The 25383-nt window shown below is 47.6% G+C and overlaps 3 protein-coding genes across 5 annotated transcripts; all 3 read left to right on the top strand.

Moving 5' to 3' along the window:
• The first annotated feature begins 704 nt into the window (after positions 1 to 704).
• On the top strand, positions 705 to 11240 carry LAT (linker for activation of T cells). Its single transcript, XM_077917132.1, has 13 exons — positions 705 to 1310; positions 1643 to 1756; positions 1888 to 1915; positions 2662 to 2714; positions 6038 to 6080; positions 7398 to 7465; positions 7755 to 7787; positions 8022 to 8079; positions 8873 to 8931; positions 9475 to 9528; positions 10481 to 10534; positions 10695 to 10769; positions 10943 to 11240. The coding sequence occupies exons 1-12, from the start codon at positions 1064 to 1066 to the stop codon at positions 10766 to 10768; spliced, it is 885 nt and encodes a 294-aa protein (XP_077773258.1). The 5' UTR covers positions 705 to 1063; the 3' UTR covers position 10769; positions 10943 to 11240.
• A 1086-nt stretch (positions 11241 to 12326) lies between these two features.
• LOC114582794 (CD276 antigen-like) lies at positions 12327 to 16545 on the top strand. 2 transcript variants are annotated; one of them, XM_077917133.1, is made up of 4 exons: positions 12327 to 12632; positions 14609 to 14941; positions 16150 to 16201; positions 16243 to 16545. In XM_077917133.1, the coding sequence occupies exons 1-4, from the start codon at positions 12578 to 12580 to the stop codon at positions 16304 to 16306; spliced, it is 504 nt and encodes a 167-aa protein (XP_077773259.1). In that variant the 5' UTR covers positions 12327 to 12577; the 3' UTR covers positions 16307 to 16545. The 2 variants fall into 2 exon arrangements, with proteins under 2 accessions (XP_077773259.1, XP_028559904.2); XM_028704071.2 differs by having other exon boundaries at positions 12340 to 12632; positions 16150 to 16545.
• A 1397-nt stretch (positions 16546 to 17942) lies between these two features.
• Positions 17943 to 25252, top strand: LOC114582790 (ADP-ribosylhydrolase ARH1-like). Of its 2 annotated transcripts, XM_028704060.2 has the most exons (8): positions 17953 to 18213; positions 19675 to 19904; positions 20320 to 20418; positions 21249 to 21354; positions 21476 to 21555; positions 22611 to 22794; positions 23729 to 23943; positions 24564 to 25252. In XM_028704060.2, exons 1-8 carry the CDS (start codon positions 18203 to 18205, stop codon positions 24725 to 24727), a joined length of 1089 nt encoding a protein of 362 aa, XP_028559893.2. In that variant the 5' UTR covers positions 17953 to 18202; the 3' UTR covers positions 24728 to 25252. The 2 variants fall into 2 exon arrangements, with proteins under 2 accessions (XP_028559894.2, XP_028559893.2); XM_028704061.2 differs by lacking the exon at positions 20320 to 20418 and having other exon boundaries at positions 17943 to 18213.
• Positions 25253 to 25383: the final 131 nt, after the last annotated feature.

Raw genomic sequence — 25383 nt, forward strand, 5'->3', positions numbered from 1 at the left:
CCCTCTTTTTTTCTTTGCTTCCACAGATGGATGCCAGCCATTGGCAAAATTGGGATTCTTATATCTGTTTATACCCTAGAAGTTTGGGATAAGTAGTTAGTCTAGCTAGAGCAGAAAAGCACAGTGCACAAGACTATCAGTGAGTTGCTTACTGAAATGCCAAAATGAAATTTATATACATTTGCAAAACATTCACTGAGACAACATGATGTACTACTCAAATAATAAAAAATGAGGGATAAATAAAAAATTTAAAAACTTTTCAATTTGACTGAGACGAGACAGAAAAAAAGCCGTGCGCTTTCCTTTGTGATTTGCCAGCGCTACATTGGCAGATGGGCAAGAATTATTGGCAGGTAGGTAAAAGTAAAGGTAAAGGTACCCCTGCCCGTACGGGCCAGTCGTGTCCGACTCTAGGGTTGTGCGCCCATCTCACTCAAGAGGCCGGGGGCCAGCGCTGTCTGCAGACACTTCCGGGTCACGTGGCCAGCGTGACGAAGCTGCTCTGGCGAGCCAGCACCAGCACAGCACACGGAAACGCCGTTTACCTTCCCGCTATAAAGCGGTACCTATTTATCTACTTGCACTTAGGGGTGCTTTCGAACTGCTAGGTGGGCAGGAGCTGGGACCGAAAGATGGGAGCTCACCCCGCCGCGGGGATTCGAACCGCCGACCATGCGATCGGCAAGCCCTAGGCGCTGAGGTTTTATCCACAGTGCCAACCGCGTCCCCTTAGCAGGCAGGTAGAAGGCTGTAAAAAGGATTCCCTGACAGGAAATTTGAAGAGCATTTTTGTAGCGCAGGCCTGGCAAACTTGGTGTTTTTTAGAATATACTTCGGATTTTGCTAGAACCCCACAATTCACTGGCCAGAGGCGGACACAAAACAGTAGCTTGGGTCAGAGTCAGACACAAAATAGTGGCCAGTGGGGTGGAGCCAATTATTTCTTGAACCCCATGAGCCATACAGTGGAATGACCTTGCATATATAAATAAAAATTAGCATGTGGCGTAGAACGGGGATTCTAACAACCTAAATTTGGAGGGGGGAATCTTTTTGTTAAATGTTCTCGGGAGTGAAAAACACTTGCCAATCTATTGCCAATCATTCCACGGTCTACCAGTTGAGACGTCCACACCTGCTAAGGCTTTGGCCTGAAGAAGAACAACCAAGACACTCCTTCCTCTGCCTGTTGGATACTGAATGTTCAAGTTCCCATTCAGGAAGAGAGAACAAATGCCTCTCTGCTGCCCTGTCTCCTAACATTCCAGCATTCTTCGGGCCTAGCAAAGGGGCTACCACATCACAATGTAAGCAAGCCCAAGCTGTTCTCCCCACACTCTGCTATCTTTTGTGACTTGCTGCTGCTACATAGTGTGAAAATCCACCCAAGCGCTGTCAAAACTCGAAATAAATTCTGAATAAGACATTTCAATAAGCTGAATTTTCTGGGTGGATAGGGACCGGGACAAACAGTTATATTTGGTTTCATTATTTGTTTAGCACACACCGAGAACTTGAATTTGGCTCTTTCCCCACAGGGCTATTGACATGTTGTGCCGCTAAGCTGCTCAATGCTGTTTTTCACCTCGGAGTTTGCACCTGCCCTGACTCCAGGATACTGCTACTGTCCCCCTTGCAGGTGGCATGGATGCCTCGCACACGGGTGACATCTTCTGGGTGCTGGCATTTACTGTCCCACTTCTGGTGATTCTACTGGTGCTTTGCATTGACTGCCGGGACCCTGAATTAGACAGTTAAGTCTCTTCCGCCCTCCCCAAACTTCCTTTTCCCGAGGAGCAAACAGTTCCTGACTTCTCCATTCATTGCTCTTACCCCAGTGAACTTCTTAATTACATTGGTGTCTCTTTCCCTCTCTCACAACAGCACAATCTGTTGATGATTACCAGTACAAGTAAGTGACTGGCCGGGGCTTAATTTGGGGGGGAAATAGGGGGGGTGCAAAACCAGAGCTTGGGGAGGTTTGGAAAATGGATGCATGTTCTAAGGTAGCCAGATGCAATGGGCAGCTTCTACCCCAGATGGAAAGGGTGCATTTCTTAACATTTCTTCTCTTTTGCACCCCTAGGAAGGTACAGAGGTCCTGCCTTCTGTCTACTCCCCTCACCCCAACTCTATTATACAATTCCCAAAGTCGCAAAGCACATGGATACTGCCCAAAGGCCACTTTTTGATACAGTGGAGGAAAGGGAAATTGTTTGTGGTGTTAGCATGCTACTCTTTCAAGTGCTTCAGTCCCTGGCATCTCCTAGTAGGGCTGAGAAAGACTCTGATCTGAAACCTTGTACAGCCCATGTCTGTCAGTGTAGACCAGGGATAGGGAACCCTGTAGCCTTCCAGATGTTGCTAGACTATAATAGCCCCTGGCCATTGGGAGGGTGGGGCTTGAGGCCAGTGGACGTTGGGAGTCCCAACAGTAGCTGAAGAGCCCTGGGTTCCCCATCCATGGTGCAGGCCGTTTTCTACAGAGTGAGATGGACCAATGGCCTGGCTCTGTAGAAAACAGCTTCTGATGTTTCATCCAAAACCTGGAAGGGGAGAGTTTCTTGTGCTGTTTTGGGGAGCAGATTGATATGTCTCTCAAGCATGATTCCTGTACTGTCCATGAAGAGAAGAATGATTAATGCATTGCCCCCACAGGCCTTCAAGTAGTGCACGTTTGAGTTCAACCTTCAAGTTGATACGTCCTCCCTGTGAGTAGCTGCCCATTCAGTGCTATTTTAAAATTGAGGTTTTAAGAAAGGCTGGCTTGTCGTCTCCTGCTTTATCTGCTCTTGGTTGTTGTTGTGTTATTATTATTACTACTATTACTACTACAGTGGTACCTCAGGTTACATACACTTCAAGTTACAGACTCCGCTAACCCAGAAATAGTACCTCGGGTTAAGAACTTTGCTTCAGAATGAGAACAGAAATTGTGCGGCTGCAGTGCGACGGCAGTGGGAGGCCCCATTAGCTAAAGTGGTGCTTCAGGTTAAGAACAGTTTCAGGTTAAGTACGGACCTCCGGAACGAATTAAGTACTTAACCTGAGGTGCCACTGTACTATTTATTACCATCACTGAAGACTTTGGGAAGCTGATACAGCCATGTGGGGTCTCATTGAACAAATCTGCCCCACTGTTCTGCCTCAACACCACCACCACCTCAACAAGCCACAATCTTAGAGGATTCCTAACAATATCCTCTGCTCCAAACTTACAACTTTTAGATCTGAAATGCCATTGATGGCTATGCGCTGCCTCTACAGTTGGAGGCAACAATGTTTCTGAATACCAGTTGCTGGAAACCACAGGAAGTGAAAGCACTATTATGCTCAAATCCTGCTTTTGGATTTCCCACAGGCATCTGGCTGACCACTTTGTGAACAGGATGCCAGACTAGATGGGCCATTGGCCTGATCCAGTAGGCTCTTCTTATACTCTTAAATTCAACAAGGCATGGTCTTTTGACTCATTGCCAGTCAGAAGCAAACTACATGTGATACTAATTTGTGAGAAAGTCAGATTTTTTTGCTTATTTAATAGCCATGAGCTGCTGTGCATGTGACTCCCCTCTCCAAATTTTCATTGGGAGCCCCCTCCCTCAGACTAATATAATAGCTGTGGTGAGGTTAGGGGGCCTATTTCCTTCCTTATTTTATTTTATTATTTTAATCCACTTAGTGGTTTTCCTAAAACCTTACCACTGCCAACATTTAATATCACTTATACCCTTTGCACCTTTAACACACCAATAATCCTAATGGTAACTCTGCGATGTAGGCGTGGTCCATAGTTACTATATTTAACAAAGGTATTAACATCTATGTATTGCAAGCTTCTATATGCACCAGCTTATGTGGTAACTTTAATATACAGTAGTACTGTCTTTTTAGATGGTTATATACTGTACTAATTTGTTAGTGTTACTTTGATTCCAAAAGCTAACTTTGTACTACTATTAGAGCTTTGAGAAAGCGGTTAGTTACCCCATTAAAACACTTTTGCCAGATTGCCCTTGTACTTACTTCATCCTGGTTGTGCCTCACCAACACTATAACTGAGGACTTTTACTGAAGCCTTTGTTTTAACCCCTACTGACATACTGAGAAGCACATGTCTACTTCTACTGTACTGTCATACCTCGGGCTACAGACACTTCAGGTTGTGTTTTTTTGGGTTTGTTGTTGTTGTTTAGTCGTGTCCAACTCTTCATGACCCCATGGACCAGAGCACGCCAGGCACTCCTGTCTTCCACTGCCTCCTGTAGTTTGGTCAAACTCATGGTGGTAGCTTCGAGAACACTGTCCAACCATCTCGTCCTCTGTCGTCCCCTTCTCCCTATGGCCTCCATCTTTCCCAACATCAGGGTCTTTTTTGGGTTACAGACAGCCAAAACCCGGAAGTACCGGAATGGGTTACTTCGGGGTTTCGGCGGTTGAGCATGCGCAGAAGCGCAGAATTGCAACCCGTGCGTGCGCAGACGTGCAGACACAGGTTGTGAATGCTGCGGGTTGCGAACGTATATCCCGCACGGATCACGTTCGCAACCTGAGCGTCCACTGTACTGGAATCTATACTCTTGCTTTCCTTCCAGGCACCAGAGTCCAGCAGCCAAAAGTGTCATTCACCTCTGCCCTCTTGGCAGAGGTGGAGCTAGCTGCTCTGGCACCCGGAGCAGTGCACATGCTGTGCACCCTGGGGCGGGACTAGCTGGGCGCGTGGGGGCGAGGCTAGTCAGGCCCGCGGCGAGTGTCCCAGGGGGCAGTGGGGCGGTGTCACCTCCCCTCAGGGATGACACCTGGGGCGGACCGCCCCCACCACACCCCTCTTCCTCCGCCACTGCCTCTTGGTGCTGTAAATGATGAGTTGTTCCTCTTGGCTCTTCAGCCTAAGCCAAGTGATTCACCTGACTTACCCCAGCCAATCTTTGGCCACTCTGCCTTCCTTTCAGGTCTTCTTCTTTCCTCTTCCGTGATCCAGCCTGGACTGAGCTCCTTGACTGGCCAGCACCCACCTTTACAGTCCCCCAGTCTAGCCCCAGCCAATCACGCTGTCTAATTAAACATTCTAAACCTGCAACCACCAACCAGAATATGCGTATCTTCTATCCTTCTTTTGCATACTGAGAGTTCCATCTCCAGCCCCTCCTCCACTGTCAGTTAAGGTCCCCCACTGACAGTTAAACCAGCTTTTACCTGAACCAGAAAGAAGACTTCCCCCACCAAACACACTGCAGTGTACATCAGAATATAAATGGCAAAGAAAGCACACCACTCAATACACATTGAAACACTGGTGAAATGAGGAGGATTTCTTCACAACAGTGCAGGGGAAAGCAATTTTAATTGGGATTGTAAACTTCTCAAACTGCAGCCTTGATTTATGTATTGAGGGCTCCTGTAACTTTTACATCTTCTTAAAAACTTTTGAAACACTTCGCTACCAGATGTCCATGGCTGCCCCTCAAAACGTATTCCCTTATGGTTTGCAAAACAAAACACATTATAATTTTAAAACATTTTAAAATGTGCTAATATAGCGTAAAAAAATGTGATCCGTTAGGAATTTACCAAATGCAGCTTACACCATTAGAGCCCAGATCTTGTGTTGCTTTAAAATTCAAATTGTTTTTAAAGGCCTGGATGGATAAAAGCAAATCTCTCCCCTTGTGCCAAAAAGGCCACAAACCTGATGGTAAGAAGCTCTTTCTGGGGAGGCCCTTTTGGAGCAGAGGTGCCACCACCAGAAAGGCCCTCTCCCTGGAAGCTGCCCCCTCCTGTAGCCTGGCAGGGCCAATGAGGTAGGGCCTCTGGCTCTGAAGAGAGGAACGTAAGGTTTGAGTGGGTGTGCATTTGCGAGAAGACAACCTTTCAATTTACCTGGTCCTCCCAAGCCATTAAAGACTGGAGTGTGGCCTTTGTGCTGCTGCTGCTTTTTGGGGGGTGGGGCATGGGAGGTGAGCCAAAAGCTGGGATCTCATGCAATCCTCTCAGGTGATGGCATCTGAGTTCTTCTCTTTCTTCAACCTTTCAGCCCCACCTTGGCCTGCTGTTTCATCCCAACCAGACATGTGGAGGTAAGCAGTCCCTGAACAATTTGCGAGCTGTTTACTGAGCATCCGTCCATCCAGGCATCTCCAACACCACACACTTCTGTTTTGAGCAAAGAATAAGCTTGTTTCTGTGAGTGAGCACATGTGCTTGAAGCCTTGCCCTCTAGTACAGTGGTACCTCAGTTTTCGAACAACTCCGCTGACGAACATTTTGGTTTTCGAACACCGCAAACCTGGAAGTAAATCCTTCGGTTTTAAAACCAACTGCTGAGTGCAAGATCCTGAGGCCTAGATGTTGGCTATTGAGTTTTTGGTTTTCAAACGTTTCAGAACTCGGAACGGTCTTCTGGAATGGATTATGTTCAGAAACATAGGTACCACTGTATGTCTGCACACAAGCAAGTGTATTTTGCGTGTGGGGGAACATCAGCACATCAATCACCGCTGGTTTCTAAAGCTGTATGGGTACAATGGCCGCTCCCCACATCAAATGGGGGGGCGCCTTTTGTGTGGTTGTGTGCAGCCCCCCCCCCCGGATCCCAGTGTGGCTCCCGGTAGTACGGGCTAGCTTCGCCCTTCCCAGGCTGGATACCTGGAGGTCTCCGCCTACCTCAGCCAATCGCCCAATCCTGCCTGGGGAGGCGTTGCCAGGGGATCGGCCAGGTAGGGGGAGGGACCGCCCTGCCCACACAACAGAAGGTGAATCTTATCTGCAAAGTGTCAGTTGGCTCCAGAGCTTCTCCCACCTGTGTAAAGACATCCATACCCCACCCCCCTGGTGTGGACAGACAGTGGGCAACTTCAAAACACATCCAACTGTACTGATGTTTACACCAATGTACGAATGTGATTTGGAATGCAGTGTGGGAGGGGTTAGCTCCCTTGTTATGCTGTAAGCTGGTGACTATTCACCCAATATAAAAAATGCTGCATAAAAACCCGGAAGGAAGCAAAGCAATATACAGCAAAAGAGCAAGGCAGAATTCTAGCTCGGAGATCCTCCAAAATGCTTGGGCAAATAAGAGTCTGACTCTTAACCCTTCCCAGTGCATCATCCAATATTATTTATTTACCCACCCATCTGGCTTGGTTTCCCCCAGCCACTCTGGGTGGCTCCCAACAGAATATTAAAAACATGATAAAACACCAAACATAAAAAACTTCAGCTTCAGAGAATATCTCCAGTTGGCATTCTTCCAGCACCTATGGATTCCTCATCAAAGGGGGGGGGGGTGATGGCTGGAATAAGAAAAGCATGTTGGGAGCATCATCTTGGCCCCCTTGTCATTCCATGGCTGCTTTCGTACCTGTATTTAACCCCTTTCCCCTCTTTGTTCACAGGCACAGCAGATGCCCCCCATGCAGTCTTTCCTATCCAGCACTGTCATACAAAGTTGAAAGGGATAATGGTGAGTTATGAAGGATGTGTGTGTGTGTGTGTGTGTGTGTGTGTGTGTTTTGCAAGGTTTAGGAAGTGGAGGGCTTGGGGGGCTTCCTTCCTACCGAAGCCTTTAAAGGGCAATGGGAGGCTGAGGTCTGGGAATCTAGCCATCGGAATGAATAGCCTTTTGAAGGTCTACTTCTATGAAATAGAAACGGGGGGATGAGGGGCAAATGGTATTGGTCTGGGAAGCTGCAGGCACTCAGTAGTCTTAATCAGCGCCCTCCTTTTCTCTTTGTGGCATGTCCCCGTCTCAGAAAGCATTCCCAGTTATGAAAACCAAGGTGAAGGTGAGTAGGAATTATTGGTTTTAAGGCCACTTTCTGGAAAATGCAGCTTGGCTCACTTGCATGAGTCATCTACTCGCTCTGCAGTTTTGCAGTGCTCTTGGACTTGACTGTGCCTCACTGTGAGTGGATTCTGAAGGCTGGTTTTGGCTCAGGGTTGGGGTGGAGGTTCCCAGTATATGTGAATGTAAGCTCATATGCATATCATAACTCTGCTAATGCTCTCTGTGCTTCCAGTACAAGCTGGTGCCACTGATGATGAGGATAATGATGACAACTATGTCCCTCCATACATGTAAGTCTTGGGGGGGGGGGGTCAGAGGTCAAACGTTATAATGGATTTTAGCTGGATCACTCATAGGAACCTGTTGGCACACTATGTGCTCTGCATCTATAAAGTCCCCAGCATCTCTGCTTAATGGATTATATACCATCTTTCTTCTGCTTGCTCCATCAGTGTTGTTCACTGCTTAAAGCAGGGATAGGGAATGTGTGGTTGTTGGACTGCAGCTCCCATCAGCCCCAGCCAGCACAGGCAAAGGCCAAGGGTGATGGGAGTTGTAGTCCAGCCAAACCTGGATCCTCTCCAGACTGTGCAAAACGGATTCCATTTTCTAAATCTGCATACTTCATACTGGCAAATTTACATTTGCACAACTACCGCGGACCAAATCACTCTGCTGCTTTTGCACAGCAAATCCACTTTGAAAAAAAGTGCACATTTTGCAGTAGGGAAAGTGGTGGGGAAATGTGAAATATTATATGAAAAATATTAAACCACCAGCAGTTAATATGTTATAAATGGATGCCAACACACACACACACAAAAATCTAAAACATCTAAAAACACCTTTAAAAATGCAATTCCAGTACAGAGCTGCCTTGGGACTAGGATTAGCTGCGAAAGGCAGTATCCAAATGAAAATATATACCGTAAGCAGTGTTGGCCCTTGACCTCAGAAAACTGCTGCCAGTCCGAGCAGCCAATGCTGCATGAGATGGATTGGTGGGTTTCATTCAGCATGAGTCAACTGCTTATTTCTCGGATCCGTGCAGCACCAAAGCTTCTTTTCCCTTCTCTTCCACAGTGACGTGCTGCCAGATGCGCCACTTACAGATCAAGGCAATGAAGACGGTGCTTCCACAGGTGAGTTGGCAGCAGGTGGGATGGACTGACTCCCTCCTGGCATCAGGGCTGGGGTTCTCTTGGAGAGTGTTGTGGCAACCCATCTGTCTGCAACCTCAGGGTCATCTAAATGTAGCATTTATTTCTCTCCCACCTTACATCCAAGGAACTCGGAGGTGCTGTAAATGGCTGTTCCCCTCTCCCATTCAATCCTCACAGCAACCCTGCAGAGTAGGTTAGGCTAAGAGACAGTACCTGGTCCAAGGTCACCCAATAAGCCTCTTGGCTGAGTGGAGATTGAACCCCGGTCTCCCAGGTCCTGCTGCAACACCCTAACTCAGTGATGGCCAAACTTGGCCCTCCAGCTGTCTTGGGACTACAACTCCCATCATCCATAGCTAACAGGACCAGTGGTCAGGGATGATGGGAATTGTAGTCCCTAAACAGCTGGAGGGCTAAGTTTGGCCATCACTGCTGCATCACAGTGATTCTAAATGAGAAAGGAACTTGGGACACAATTGGGAAAGGGCAGTGTTTGAAGTGCTTCCAATTTTTCCTTTTCAGATTCCCTAGGAGAGCAGTATGAGAATGTGCTTGAGTGTGAGCGCAATTCGCCCGGTGAGTGTGGAAAGTAGATCTATGGGGCCCGGCTAGTCAGGAATGAGGGTGTGCGATTGCATTGAAAATGGAGGTGGGTTTGTACATGCCATGCCGGGCACAGCTGGACGTATCATTAGGCAGAATCAGGGCCAGGCAGAATCGGGTGGGTGGAAGGTTAATTTTTGGTGTCCCAGAGCACTCAGTGGAGCTTACTCCCTAGTAAGGGCATTTAGGGTTGCGGGCAGAAGCAACCAACTGAAAGATCCAGCCAATGCTGACCCCAGCTTTGCACTAGTTGCCAGAGACTTATATTAAAAAACTTTGCTATGAGCAGCCTTGCTTCCAATATTTTTAAAACCGTATAATAATTTGCATAGCTCCTGCAAAGCAGTACACCACCTTGGCAAAAATAAAATAAAATAATAAAATAAAATGCTGTGAGCTGCAGGTTTCATTGTGCTGAGCAGATGGCCCACATAAGCTACTGTTTATGTGTCCATCCCAGAGGCTGAGTCAAGGAGTTTTGTGGTTGTGGAAGGGGACTTGAAACTGGGTCTTCTTGAGTTAAACCAGCTCCTTCGTGCTGTCTCTGCTGTGACTGAGCAAGGCACTGCTGAGGCGCGTGCAGTGTAGGGTGGTCCGTCAGGACAAACAGGACACTTCCCCACCAAGCTCAGTCTGTCCTCAGCCCAACCCCTTTTGATGATCTCCTTCCTTACAAGCGGTCCAAGAGGTAGCGCCATCTGCTGGACTCTTCTGCCTTAATTTCAGGGTTGCCTTTGTCAAACTCGGCAGGAAGGAAGGGTGTGGAGAAAACTAGAATGAGTTGGCTCCACCCATCACTGGGTCTAGCTCCCCCTACTGTTGACCTCCCTGCCTTCTGCCCACACAGTCCCAGTGGACACCAGTCTCTCCACTGGATGTACCTCAGAACCTTCATTAAATCTTCCATTTTCTCTCTCCGTCAAAGGTGACTATGTCAACGTACTAGAACCAGAAGCTACCATGGTGGGTCCTTGTTTTGGTGAGTGGGAAAAGCCTGCTGTGTGGGCCTGCTAGGAAGTTCTCATTTAATTTCCCTATAGTCCCTCATTATCCATTTCTCTAGCTAATTGCCTGAGGGCTAAGGGTGGGGCCCTATATCTCCCTGCCATAATTTTAAGTCCTTTTTCATTTTCCTGTAGTTGGCAGTGGCACCAGTGATCGGGAGAGTGAAGATGACACTCCGGACTATGAGAATGTCTGTCCTGGGCTTTGAGGTATCTGGATTATGGTGTCTGTTTGGGGCACGGGACGGATGTAGGGTGTGTGTGTGTGTATATATATATGGATGTGGCTTCATATATATGATAGAGGGCAACCCTAGAACCTGTATGCCAGCAATCACCTCTGAGCATTTGTAGACTCTTAACCAACATCTCTTTCTCCCTAGGTTGAAAGGTTCCTTTGCCGGTTGCTCCAGTCACCTATATGCAGAATGCATTACCTGGTTGGCCTAAGGACACTGTCTTCCCAGTCACCCTCAAATATTGCCGTAACTTATTGCCCTTCTTTGCACTTTGCATGACACATCCTGAGAATTTTCCACAATACTATAGAATCTTGGTAGCAAGATTCAGAAGCTTGACTGTCCATGTGGAACTGGTCTTCTAACACTCCCCACCCCCCCAGCCCGCAAAGCATTCTGGGTTGTTTATGTCTCTTTGCTAAATAAAGAACTGGTAATTTCATCGTTGTTGTACTTGAAAGGGAATTGGTGCAGGATTATGGATGGGGAGAGATGCCTAGAAGGGTCTGAACAGAGTGTGCAGGGTTCAGGTGAACAGATAAGTCTTGGCAATTGCTAAACAGTGCACTGGGATTCTAACTTTGGTTTCTACTTCAACTGAAATGAACCTCAGAGGTTCCTCGCTTCCTGGAGCACTGCAGCCTGCATTCGGTTACTGGGGACGACAGAGTATTAGAGTATTAGAGACATTATGCAACATTATTGCTTCCTCGACTTGGGATGCTTACACACAAGGCTTTTAAAGTGGAATTGCTGTGCTTCATCCACTCTTACTTATGCTCCATCTTTCAGTTTTCAAAAGCACGGCACCAGGCAGTTTCATCATTAAAGCAACAAGCAGTGCTTTTTATCTGGGGGTACGCATACCCCTAACATTTTGTGAATCTAAGTTTGACCTCATTGAGGGGCAGTATGAGTAGGAAAATGAGAGTAGCCCCAAACATCTTTTTAAGGAAAAAAAGCACTGGTAACAAGTCATTTTTTAAAAAAAAATTAGCATTAAATCAAGCCGATCAAACAGATCCACAAGGAGACGGAAATTAAAGGAGGCCAAAAGCTTATCAGAATACAGTGTAAACAAAATTTATGGCTCCAGAGAAACACTTGGCTGTCCTCTGTGCAACACAGTAGAGGATGATAGGGATGCAGGCTACTGGATTATTTTATTTTTTGCTTTTCCTTGGATTCACAGAGTCCTGAAGTTATTGCTGCTCATTTTGTGAACAAAAGTCATATAATACCCAAACCTGCCCAGCTCCATTCGCCTCTAAGTGGAACGTTGGTTGGGGGAACCTCTTCTGTTTACGAGGAGTTGGCATACACTGATGGATGGAACAAGTCACAGCCACTGCCGCTCTTAATCTTATCTTCCATATGTTTTGTAAGCACAAGCCTCTTGGCGCGGGACCTTTGGGGCAGAGGGTGATGCCCTGCAGCCAGGTTCTTGAATCGACTATCTGCCCAAGGCAAATGCCATTTTTATTCCACACCCAAGTCGCCACCGGCATTCAAGATAGGCCAGATGTTTCTTGCATAATAACCACGGGAATACTGGGTAGGGACAACAACAGATAGACAGGGTTGAGATCACAGGGGCAGTGCCAGGCAAGCACAAACACCCCATTATCTTGGGGTGCCAGAGAGTGTTGAGGTGCCCTTACAGTCTGCTGTCTCTGCTGATAACGGAAGCAGGCACGTAAGCCGTCCCCCCTTGGCTGTGTTTTGCTGTGCTGTTAGGGACTTCCACAATCTCCAGAAGAACAGTCATTGCTTGCAGGGATGGGCTTCTTCACGTTGATCCTCCTCACCTCCTCCTGCTTCCTTGGAAAAGCCGGTGAGTTGCCTGCTTTGAAATTGAAGGAGGTGGGCAGCAAAGGCATCTTAAGAGTTGGAAGAGACTTGAGAGGCCAAGATCTAGTTCAGCCACCTGCTCAATGCAGGATGGCACTACTGCAAGGTTGCTGGTGGTACCAGTGGCCCTCCAGATGTGGCTGGACTACACTCCCATCATCTCTGACCATGGGCCGTGTTGGCTGGGGCTGATGGGAGTCCAAGAAATCTGCAGGGCCATGGGTTATCCATCTCCAGACTGCAGCACCCCTGGAAGATGGTCCTCTAGACTCCAGCCAAGGAGTGCCCACCACTTCCCAAGGAAGTCAGACTTAATATAGCAGTATTATTCACAATTATCCACTATTCTGGAAAGCAATGTGCAACCACTTAAGTGGAGCGGTTGTAGGGGATGGCACTTGGCATGAAGTGTTGCTGGGCTGGAGAAGGGAGCAGAGAGCAGGGGAGGGACAGTGTTGTTTGTGACTTGCTTGTGAACCACCAGACACATTGTTTTTAACTACTGTCAGTCATCTGGGGAGCAACCTGGTGCCTCTGCAAGCTCACAAGGTTTGCTCCCAGCCTTTCAGTACTTTAACACGGGTACATTACCTTTGAACATGGGGATTCCATCTTCCCAGTACCATATTTTTATATTTGTTTTTACATCAATATCTATCAATAGATTGCAATCTTTTGCAATCTGATCTTGTGGGCAGTTTTTGCTGCTAGGCAATTATCGATATAATTTGGCAGCCATCGAGCCCATCTTTAATGTGGAATTAAGTAAACTGTGTGTTTCATAAAGAAGAACTTTTGCTTGCCCTGAACCTATTTCTAATCAACACCATTGGGGTGGCTCAAGGTCTTTCCAGGTGACCTGCTCATTTGTCCCGATTTGTTTGAGAGGAGCTTAGATGGCCTTGCACCAAAGCAAGTGCAATCCAACGCTTTTGATGCCTTTCCTTGTCACTTTCCTTATCGCAAGAAGTCTGACCTTTTGGGGAAGCATGTTTGTTGCACGAGACCTCCCAATCCCTTGCAGTTGTGGGACCTGAATTTACCTGTATGTGACTAAATCCCACCCGAATACAGTGAAAGCCTGGAAGCAACCCCTGAATGAAGTTAAATTGGCTTATCTGAATTGGGTGCAGTAATTTGACTGGCAAGAGCCTTCCAAGGATTTGGAAAAAGTCTCTTCTCAATCCTCTTAGCTGGTAAGCTTTTAGGTACAGATGCATGGAACTTAACCCAGGACAGTCTACAAGTAAGAGATCTGCTCATTTACTGAGCTATTTAGGCAAGATGGCCCATGGAAGACCGATCACTGGATGATCTTTGGCTGTGTGGCTTCTCAGTTTGATGCCGTTTAAGATGGTCCTTAGATTTCCCCAATAATTATATTTAGGGCCACATAGGCATCACTGATAAAGAGGAAACACATAACTTTTTTAAAAAAAGATATATTTGTGTAAAATCTGCATGTGCTAATTTGTATGTTTGGATGTAAATACAGACACAGTCACTATAATTGAAACAAAAATGCAATCCATCTCAACATCCTGGGGAAGACTGTGACCTGTGTAGATGGTCCATTTCAAGGCCCCTGTCACATGGAAGACGGAATTGTTGAGCTGAAAAGGGGCCCCAAGGATCATCTAGTCCAACCCCTTGCAATGCAGGAATGTGCAACTGTCCCATATGGGGATCAAACCTGCAACCTTGGTGTCATCAGCACCACGCTCTAACCAACTGAGCTATCAGGTGTCCAGTGGTTGTATTTTCTCAGTTAAGCAGGCAGCAACCCAAATGGAATGATAAAGTAGGATGCGCTGCCTGCCACCCTAAGGCCAATTCACACATGCCTGCATATTCATTGATTTCTCAGCACTTGCCAAACGGCAGCTGACTGTGAGACCTGACTCCTAAGCAGAAGAGGAGAGCTCTTCTGATGTGTCTGTTCTGTGTTGCTTGACCCAGCTGGGAAGCTGCAAGTGCAGGCCGAGCCCTCTCTGGTGAAAGCTGCGGTTGGAGATGATGTCTTGCTGAATTGCATCTTTACTGTGGACGAGCCTACCGTGGACCTCAGCCGACTCTCAATCCTCTGGTTCCACCGGGGCAGGCAGCTGGCGGAATTTGACGATGTGGTGACCACCTCCGGGGAAGGCGTCAGCCTGAGCCGGGAAGAGCTGGGGAATGGCAATGCGTCCTTGCTCATCTCCCGGGTTGGCACTGGAAACTCTGGCAACTACAGATGCTACGTTACATACACGCTGGAAGTGCGCATCCGGGAAGTGACTTTGCAAGTTGCAGGTAAGAGAGGTGGATGGTGTGGCAGGTGGTGTGTGTGTGTGTGCGCGCGCGTGAGCGCAACCAAGCACCAACAGGACACAACATAACATTTGAAGATTAGGAAAGGTTGTGGAGAAAAGGGGTCAAGTTTACTGCATGTATGGTGTTAAAGGAAAATATTATGAAAATGATGTATAGATGGTACTTAACCCCTGTAAAATTAATAATATGTATTTTTTTATCTCCCCCCCCCCCACTCCATTTTTAAAGTTTTATTTTCTACATTACTGGATTCAAGGCAATTATTGTCCAAATATGCAACAAAAGTCACCTTGCCACCCTACATTCATTCAGAGTATATTAACTGAATAATCCCTTTCACGCACAGCACAAGATAATTTATCTATACAATATCAGCAGATAATCAAACAAAACTGCACCCATCAATTCCAATTTAAATAATTTACAAATCAATAGCAAATAGCCACAGGTTGACACAGAATTGTGTGACTATCCTAGAAACCCATCCCCCCCCCATTCTTCACTGCTCTCTCTCTCTCTCTCTCTCTCTCTGAATCCCCCTTCAGTAAATATCTATTCCTAGCCCCCCTCTCTTTTGAATACATTCCCCTTTCAAACACCCTATGAAAGAGAAAGGCTTGTTTTCCTCTGGAGACTTCCAAAATGCAGCCTTTACCTTCTACATTGGTTCATTTTATTTCCAGTTTAATTGGGCTTATAGTCACATTTTAAAAATCAAGTGAGCCTAGCTAACATCTATAAATCTTAGATATCAACAAAAAGACACTCACCTGTCTTCCCCCTGCTCCCTACATGATGTTAATAATTTGGGGTACATTAAAGGCATACATTTTGCACCACAAAAGAAAAGCTTTTGCTTTCTTCTAATTTACAAGTAACTCCTGCCTTGATTTGCCTGCAGGTGGTGTGCCTTACTCACCCTAGGCGACTAGGCAGGTAGCTATGAACAAAGCCATATCAAATAGAGGTGGAAAAAGACTTGCCCAATGCCTAAACATTACTACAGTGCCTTGTAATTCTGCGTAGCAATTTCAGTTTTTGGAATTTGTATGGACTGTATTTAAACGTGGAAGAAGTACAGAAGATATTGATGGGTCCATCACAAATGTCTCAGCTTTGATTTCTGTGTTTCATTCATTCATTTCTAACCCTACTGTGTGTTGCATGCTGATACTAATTCCCTGCAGACCCCGAGGAAGATCTGGAAGATTCCTTTTCATCCCCGTGTCTCAGCCGTTCAGATATCCTGAGCAAGCTGGGTCAAATTGAGGAAGCTGTGAAGCAACTCGAGGCCAAACTCCAGGAGCTCGTGACCAGCAAGAGGGCCACAAGATGCAGTTCTGAAGTTGCCTCCCCGACCATGCCAGAGCCCTCACGCTGATTGCATTTCTGCACTGCTGCAAATCAAAATAGGCTTCAAACCCATTTAGCTTAAACTTCCCGTGTTATGCAAGTAAATGTGGAAACTGTAGCTCTGTGACAGGGCTTAGAGTCTCTTGACAAATCATTCCTGCAATATCTTAATTCCTAGGATTCCCTGGGGGGGGGGGATGTTATGACCATTAAACCAGCTTCAGAATTAATACTGTGTTGAAGGGCATTGCATGTACTGAATGGCAGTGGAGGGGTGGGGCTGAACTGACTATTTCTGAGTGCATCAGGGCCTGGAACCTGGTGGGGTGGAGACAGAGTTGGATTAAACAGGAGGCAACGCAGGGAACTGCTGAGGGCGCCAGCCTTGAGGAGTGTCTGGTTCGTTGACCACTCATCCTGATTTATTTGAGGGGAGACTGAATGACATTGCCTCAGAGCAAGTGTCACCTCACACTTTCCAATGCATTTGCTCACCAGTAATCACCTTCCTTGTGGTAAAAAGCCCAATCTTTTGTAGAAGTGGGTTTCTTGCACAAGACCTCCCAATCCACTGTAACTATGTACCCTGAATTTGCTGGGATGTGACTGAATCCAACCCCAAAATGGTATGAATGGGGGGTGCGTGTTATTTCTAGATCTGCTCAACTATCAATAGCTGACTCAAATAGAATAAACACTTCATCTTCACCTATAAATCTGGCAATGACCTATGCGGACAGCATGCATTACTCCTTTTTGAAAACAACATTAGAGAAGTTATTTAAAAACATAAAAATAGCTCTGTTAGATCAAGGCCAGTGGCCCACCTAGCACATACCTGTTCTCACAGTGGTCGGAATCTGCAATCAAGATCTGATCACCACAGCAACCTCCCAGCATTATGCATCCTGCTTTTGAGCTTTTGAGTGTGTTCTGGCTGACCAATTGATAAAGACCCAAGTTTTGGACTCCATGGACATGTGGTCAAATTCATTTGATATGTTCTAGCGTTATGATGGGATGCGGGTGGCGCTGTGGGTAAAAGCCTCAGCGCCTAGGGCTTGCCGATCAAAAGGTCGGCGGTTCGAATCCCCGCGGCGGGGTGTGCTCCCGTCGTTCGGTCCCAGCGCCTGCCAACCTAGCAGTTCGAAAGCACGTCAAAGTGCAAGTAGATAAATAGGGACCGCTTACCAGCGGGAAGGTAAACGGCGTTCCGTGTGCTGCGCTGGCTCGCCAGATGCAGCTTGTCACACTGGCCACGTGACCCGGAAGTGTCTCCGGACAGCGCTGGCCCCCGGCCTCTTGAGTGAGATGGGCGCACAACCCCAGAGTCTGGCAAGACTGGCCCGTACGGGCAGGGGTACCTTTACCTTTAGCGTTATGTCAGTCCCACATTCTCTAGGTGCGCTACATGGGCGGGGGCAAGAGGGGGGGCTGCCTCCCCTAAATCAATACAAATCTGAGCTTCTGCCCCCCCCCCTCCAAATCCTGGCTACTCCCATGGTGCGCTAGTCCTGGCTAGTACTCAGTAAAAAGCACTGCTTATGGTCAAGAGGCGCTCTTGTATTTTTCAATTACACAGCCCAGTGCACTGAGAAAAAAAACACACACAAAAACCGAATTAAGCTCTGGGGAAATGCAACTCCTGGTTAAAGGCACAAGTCTGAGCCACCCGCTCCTTCGCCAGGAGAGGCACGCGGAAAACACACGCCGAGGGGCTTTCGCTTTAAGAGCCTCCCACTGGACTCTGGCTGGGGTACAACCTGGGTGTCGCTTAGCTTGGAAAGCGCTGAGGCAGCAGCAGCCTCCGGAGGGGGAAGGGGACGGCCAGGGGCCTGTTGCAAGAACCAGCCTGGAAGGGACGAGAGAAGCTCAGCAGCCCCCAGCATGGAAGGCTTGTAAGCGACTGATTCCCCCACCTCGCAAAACAATAACCGTGCCCGCCCCCTTCCCAGTGCCCACACTTCGCGCCCCTGCCCCACCCCCGCTTGCTTTTTGCAAGAGTGCCCTATTTTCCTAATACTCGTAATGGCACAAGAGGGTGGGGGATGCGTGCGCACGGGACAGGGCGTAATAAACGTAATATTGGCGCCACTCAAAGGTCCCTGAAACTAACATGTCGCTCCCTTACATGAAGTTTTGCAGTTAAGTTTGCTTGCTGCCGTAATGCAGGAGAATCTCATCAAGGAGAGTCCAAAAATGCAGGTAGCTGCGTCGATGCCTTCGACTGAAATGAATAAAAGGTGCATCGCACAACGCCTAGTCCATTAGGGTCAGCTGGTAGCCATGGAGTCACGTGCTGGCAAAAGGTGGAATTTGTCGCTCGGGAGTGCGGAGGCTGGAGTTTCAGTTAGCCAGCTTAGCCCTACATAGCAAGGCTGTTGTGATAAATAGGCCACGCCCACATCCATGTATCAGTGGAGGGAGAGTGGTGATCGCATGCAAAAACTTTGAAGCCTCGCGTATTGCACACAGCTTGCCAGGCAGTTGGGTCGCTTGTGAGGCTCGTTTGGAACAGTTTATAACAGATTGTTGGCCAATTTGTGCTTTTCCCGACATCTCTTTAAGGTAAAGATAAGACATCTTGGTACTGCACACTTGTAAAAGGCCACAAAACATCCGAGGGCGAGGGAAAGCAAGGAATGGGTCTCATTCAGGGAGACTTTGGCCATCTCCCTTTGCAATCCTGTGCATGTTTATGTGCAAGTATATGCCATTCATTTCCCACTGAGTAAGCATGCAGAGGACTGTAGCCTTAGCGTTTGCCCCAAGGCAAAATGCATAACCTCTTCATAGCGCATGTTAGATTCTATGTTCAATATTCTAAAAATGGCACATACTTGCTTTACGTGACCTTTGAGCCCCTTTATGCTCCATTTTCTCCCTCCCTACCCAAAATCTGCAGCTACCACAATGAGGCCAACACGTCATACATCCGATGTAATGGGCTTTTAGTCTATCGAAGCTTATGTATGTCACACAAACCCATTAGTCTTCAAGGCACAGCGAGCCTCCTTTTGGGGCGCATGCGATAGCAGACGTTATCCCTACAGCATCTTTGCACTGCCTCCCCACCACCCACCCAGCGCAAATGTCATACTGATGTTGTGGAAATAGCAATTGCGCCTAATGTCACTGGTGGCAACTATTGATTGACCCTTCAGGGGTTGGTTGCTTGGTTATGGCTTCAGTGCATAGCCCTCCCCTGCGTATATAAGCAGCATGAACTGTGCAAAACAAGAAATGCTACTCAGTTAATACAGGTTGAAGAATTCAGATTTTGTCAGGAGACTATTTGGTTGTTGCTGTTTGTATGTATGAAGTATACAAACACCTGTCTATGCACGTTCCCACGGCAGCCCCCAGGCTCCCCCCAAAGAAGCCTACCGTGCGGCAATGGTGCTCTCTGGCGCAGGAGATGCCCTCGGCTACCGCAACCAGCGCTGGGAATACTGCACCTCAGGGCCTCAGATCCACCAGGAGCTTCAGGAGCTGGGGGGCCTCGGCAAGGTTCGGGCAGCCCTCCCTGACTGGCCTGTCAGCGACGACACTGTTCTGCACCTGGTGACGGCCGAGGCTCTGGCCACAGGTGAGTAGCAGGAGAGGCTGGGCAGCCTTACAGCCTTTTCTCAGCAGGTCCTTCTTCCCTAAGGAATAGCATTTTTCACTTACAGCAGAGCTCGGCCTACATAGGGCCGACTTGAGGTATGACTGAGGGGGTTCTCCTCAGCAAAGTGCCATCTCTTGGGTCTCCTATGTCCATAGGTTCACTTGTTCGCAGCAATGGTGGCAGTTCTCCAATCAGCAATGGGCAAGAAGTCCTGTTATTGATGCTGCTGTTGTTGTTGTTAAAATTTGTATACCATCCTTCATCTGTAGATCTCAGAGCAGTTCACAACATGAACCAACCTGAGATTTTCACATGGGGTGTGGTGGATGTGGGAATGCAGAGGAGATTTTTTAAAAATTAATGCAGAACACTTCTCTGTGTTTCCTCTATCCAGGGAAGGAAGGGGAGCCGCTGTTCCAGGAGCTGGCCAAACGCTATGTTGAAGCCATGAACGACATGGAAGGGAGGAAGCCTGGGCCCACGAGCATTCTGGGTAACTTACGACGGCACTCCTCTGTGCAAGTTACAGCGATATAATTCTCTTCGAAAACAAATACATCCCTGCTCCGTACATAGACGGAAACTAATCTGACACTAAGGAAGTGGTGCTGATGTGCAAAGAGCTTTGAAGTGTATGTGTGGGGGGGGGGGACCTTCACTGTGCCTTAAGGTGGTCTTGTGAAAACACTGTCAGTGTTGTTCTTGTAGTACAGTCATACCTCTGGTTACAGATGCTTCAGGTTGTGTTTTTTCGGGTTACAGACCCGCCGAAACCCGGAAGTACCGGAATGGGTTACTTCCGGGTTTTGGCAGTTGCACATGCGCAGAAGCGTCGAACCGCAACCCACGCGTGTGCAGACGTGCTGCTGCGGGTTGCAAACGTGCATCCCACACGGATCACGTTCGCAACCCGAGTGTCCACTGTACTCAACAGGAAAGAAGATTGGGGCAAAACTCAAATTAGTTGGCTTCACTTGTCATTCCCTACAGCTCCACCTCCTGTGAGTTTCCAGGGCACCAACCCTCTTGGGGGGGGAAGCAGATTGAACAGTAGTGATATTTTGCAGAAAAACTACAAAAGGGGGGAAAGGGAAGGAGAGGAGCTTAGGACAGAAGGCCATTTTTAGGAAAAACCACAAAGCAAGGTCAGGAGGCCTATTTTCTTTCCACCCTATCTGTTTCTTCTACTTTAGACGGCAGCCTCTGCAGTTGTATTCTGTGAAATAAATGAAATGCTCAGGGCTGCCTCCATACAGCTCAAGAGCACAAGCACTTTGGCCCATACACATCTTCGCATGTCTCTCATTTTCCTCCCGCCTGCAGGAACATCTCAGTTGCGTCCAGGGGAGCCAAACGGATATCGCATTCCCTTCAACCCCGGTGCCACAGGTTGTGGTGCCGCCATGAGATCCATGTGCATTGGGCTCAGGTAACATGGTGTGCCGTGGGGGGGGGGGACACACGTAGGAAACGACAAAGCTGGGGCCAAGCAGAAAAGCTGAGGGCCAAAGTCGGACTCCAGCATGACCCCCAGCTGCCATCTCTCCCAGGTATCCTCGCCCTTCAGACCTGAGCACTTTGGTCCAAGTCAGCATAGAAAGTGGAAGAATGACGCACCACCACCCCACAGGTAAATGAATATGTGCGGTAGTCGTCCTGTATCAGGGCGCCTTTCCCAGCAATGGTACATAAAAGGGACAATGCTGAGATGGGCGGAAGGGCTTTCTCCATGACTTGAAAGCTGTGGGTGTGTGGGTGTTTGGAGTAGTGGTCAGTGTGGGTCTTGGGGCTGCAGGTCTACCCATACAGATGGACAAAGCCCTGAGGTGGTTGAATAAGGACTTCAGGCTGCAGATGGAAGATTCTCTGTTTGAACACCCCTTGCATTGAAATTTCCCTGAAAATTGAAGCCTAGTATAGTAAGAGCCAGAGTATGGTTATCCATGATATGTTTGCAAGGAGTTTTTAATACAGAGGAGCATTCAGAAAGTGCCCCCCCATTTGCATTCTGAATCTATATCGTCATTTCTACCACTTCATTCTGCTGCATGTGTAGAACCAGCCTAAGTATCTTGAGGGTGATGGGAGATGTGACATTTTAACAAAGGTCATCCTGGGTCCTTCACTTTTTTTTGCACTTTATGTACTACTTATGTACTACCAGATAACACACCACCAGCAAGCAAGCAAAAATGCCTTGCCTCTCCCTTAACACTGCAGGATGGCAATCTGTCATTGCTTGTTTTTCAAAAATTAACGTAGATTCTCTAAGTCTATGCATATGTACATTTAAAACCTGTACCTCTCACCTTATCAAATAATTGGCAAACATTTTCAAAACTGTTGCCAAACTGCTCTGGGGGAAATCGTGGGATGGTGATGTCACAGGCACTGTGCAATAGGCCCCCTTCAAAGCCAGCTTTACCTTCAAACTGAACTAAACGGGGGGTGATGGGGGGGGGTGGAATGCAGAAACATTTCCCCCACCAGGGATGAAAGAAGGCATATTTGTATTGAACCATTGAGTACTTTTAAAAAGTTGCGCTCCCTGCTAAGCCATAAAGTCTGCTGGGTGGGCCTTGCGCAAGTCTCTGTAGCTCAGCCTAATCTACTTCTTGGAGCTGCAGTGAGGATAAATTTCCTTGAGGGATCCTGACTTCCACCTATCCTCTTCCTCCGTTGTAGGCTATCTGGGAGCTCTGGCCTCTGCTCTGTTCACTTCTTATGCAGTGCAGGGCCTCCCCCTTGAGCGCTGGGGAGCTGGATTGCTCAGGACCCTGCCCCTTGCTTTAGAGTACATTCAGACTGCTGCAGCTGAGAGTGACTCCAATGTGGGGGCCTGGGCTTATTTCCAGGAGAAATGGGAGTGGTAAGTCCTTTGGGTGTGCTCTGGTACGGTGAAGGGGGACCTGAGTAACTGGAGGGTGTTGTTATTTTATTTTTTAGGATAATGCAGTTGAAAGCTTTCCCCTCCTTTTTTCCAGTGTGCATCTTTTATCAGGATGTCTAGAAACTTGCTTTTGTAAAATGAATAAATGAACAGCCAGATTCTGTGGTGAATGGAGAGCTGGTGCAATGTAAGGTTAGAGTGCTGGATTAGAATCAAGGAGACCTGGGTTCAAATCCCTGCTCAGCCAGCAACCTCTGAGTGAATTTGGCCAGCAACTACCTAGGTCTAGCCTACCTCACAGCTTTGTGAATATAAAATGGATTTGGGGGGTGGGAGGTGGGGCAGGGGAAGATAATTGGTTGTATCCAACAAAGTCATAATCAAGGTAGACCCATTGAAATCAATAGACCTGACTCGTTTAAGTCCAGTAATTTCAGTGGGTCAACTCTGAGTAAGTTGGAGGCAACCCAGCAAATGCTATCTTGAAGGAAAAACTTAAATCTCCTTGTCAAAATTCGATTGTCTATTATAATTTTAACACACACACGCCCTACCGTGTTCCTACTCTCTTTATGTACCCAATTGGAAAAAGGAGCTTTTAACAAAATTTGAAGGGGGAGGTTTTGACAAGACAACAATTCAACATTGCTTTCAAACAGAACTTAAGATTGAGTTTGATTTTTAAAACAAGCATACAGCAAAATTCAAAGCTGAATTCAGGGGGGGAAACCTCACTGTGAAGGCAAAACAATATCTTGGTTCTAATAGTAAAGTTTATCAGGTAGGTCAGAGTAAAGAGAGTCATTGTGGTGCAGAGGTCATTCTGTTTATTTCACTGTACATTGTGCCCTCATTGGCTCTCAAGGAGGTCTTGGATTCTTGGCTTTTTCACTTTTGCTATCTAACCATTTAGGTACCTCTCTGAACGGGGCCTGGCTACGGGTCAGGGCCCTTGTCTGTTTCCTGCTGCCTATAGTCCTGCTGAGCGTGACGTCATCTACAAAACCTTCAGCCTGGACGGGTGGGCCGGACGGAGTGGTCACGATGCCCCCATGATTGCATACGACGCCTTGCTGGGCGCAGGGGAGAACTGGGAGGAGCTCTGTAGCCGTTCCATGTTCCACGGGGGTGAGTTGAAAGGAGGCAAATCCTGCCCCTCCCCCACTGTAAAAGTGGCCCACCCTAAAAGTAAAGGTAAAGGTACTCCTGACCATTAGGTCCAGTCGTGGACGACTCTGGGGCTGCGTGCTCATCTCGCTCTATAGGCCGGGGGAGCCGGCGTTTGTCCTCGGACAGCTTCCAGGTCATGTGGCCAGCATGACTAAGCCACTTCTGGCGAACCAGAGCAGTGCATGGAAACGTTGTTTACCTTCCCACCGGAGCGGTACCTATTTATCTACTTGCACTTTGACGTGCTTTTGAACTGCTAGGCTGGCAGGAGCTGAGACAGAGCAATGGGAGCTCACCCCGTCGCGGGGATTTGAACCGACCTTCTGACTGACAAGCCCTAGGCTCTGTGGTTTAGACCACAGCGCCACCTGCATCCCTGGCCCACCCTAAAGCTGGCTGCATTTCATAGAATTGTAGAGTTGGAAGGGACCCTGAGGATCATCTAGCCCAACCCCTCTGCAATGCAGGAATGCAGCTGTCCCAAATGGGGATCAAACCTGCAACCTTGGTGTTATAAACACCAGGCTCTAACCAAACTTGTTTTCTCGGTGTGTGTGTGTTTTCCTGCTCACCCACAGGGGATAGTGACTCTACAGGGGTGATTGCTGCCTGCTGCTGGGCTCTGGCTCACGGTTTCAGAGGGGTCCCAGAAGATAACCACATAGCGCTTGAATACCGAGGCAGGATGGTGGCTGCAGCTGATGCCCTCTATCAACTTGCCTGGGAACAGACTCCTGTTTGAAAGACCTTTCCGCTGTCTCTAGCATCTAAGGATGGACTCTAATCTGTTGATTTTGGTTTCTTCTCAATCATAATTTCAGGTCTTCTCATTTCCACACCAATTTATGATCTGTGCATGGCACAGCCCTTGTGAAAATTAATCAGCGTTTTAGTGAGAATTTCGCTTGATACACGTCATTTCCCCCAATAGACACATTTTTCTGCAAAGCAATTTCCCTTATTGTAATGTTGCTTTTCACTAACACCTGCATTTGTATGTACACTTTGCCCTAATATATGCATTCTTGTACATGTTACTTGGATGGAAAACTGCATTGCAAAATTTGGAGAAGCACCAATGTCCAAGGATGGCTGGCTTTCAATTTGCATATTGTTTTGGAAAGGGCAAATTTGTTAACTTCGTCTTTAAATGTGAACTGAATCTAATTTCTGCTCCAGCATCCCAGGCCCCTGAGAGAGGCCCTGAACATGAGCTGCAACAAGCTGAAAGCTGTTCTTCACAGAATAAACCGAGGCTGTGTTTGCAGTTCTGCCTTGTGTTTTGTGGGAGGAAAATTTCAGCCACTGGTTTTCTAAGATCCTCTAAGGAACCTCCTGTGGCCTGGGAGATCTTCCATGAGATCCCAAAGCTATGGTGGAGAGCTGTTTTTAGTTAAG

The sequence above is a fragment of the Podarcis muralis genome, chromosome 13 (assembly GCF_964188315.1).
Source record: "Podarcis muralis chromosome 13, rPodMur119.hap1.1, whole genome shotgun sequence".
Classification (NCBI taxonomy): domain Eukaryota; kingdom Metazoa; phylum Chordata; class Lepidosauria; order Squamata; family Lacertidae; genus Podarcis; species Podarcis muralis.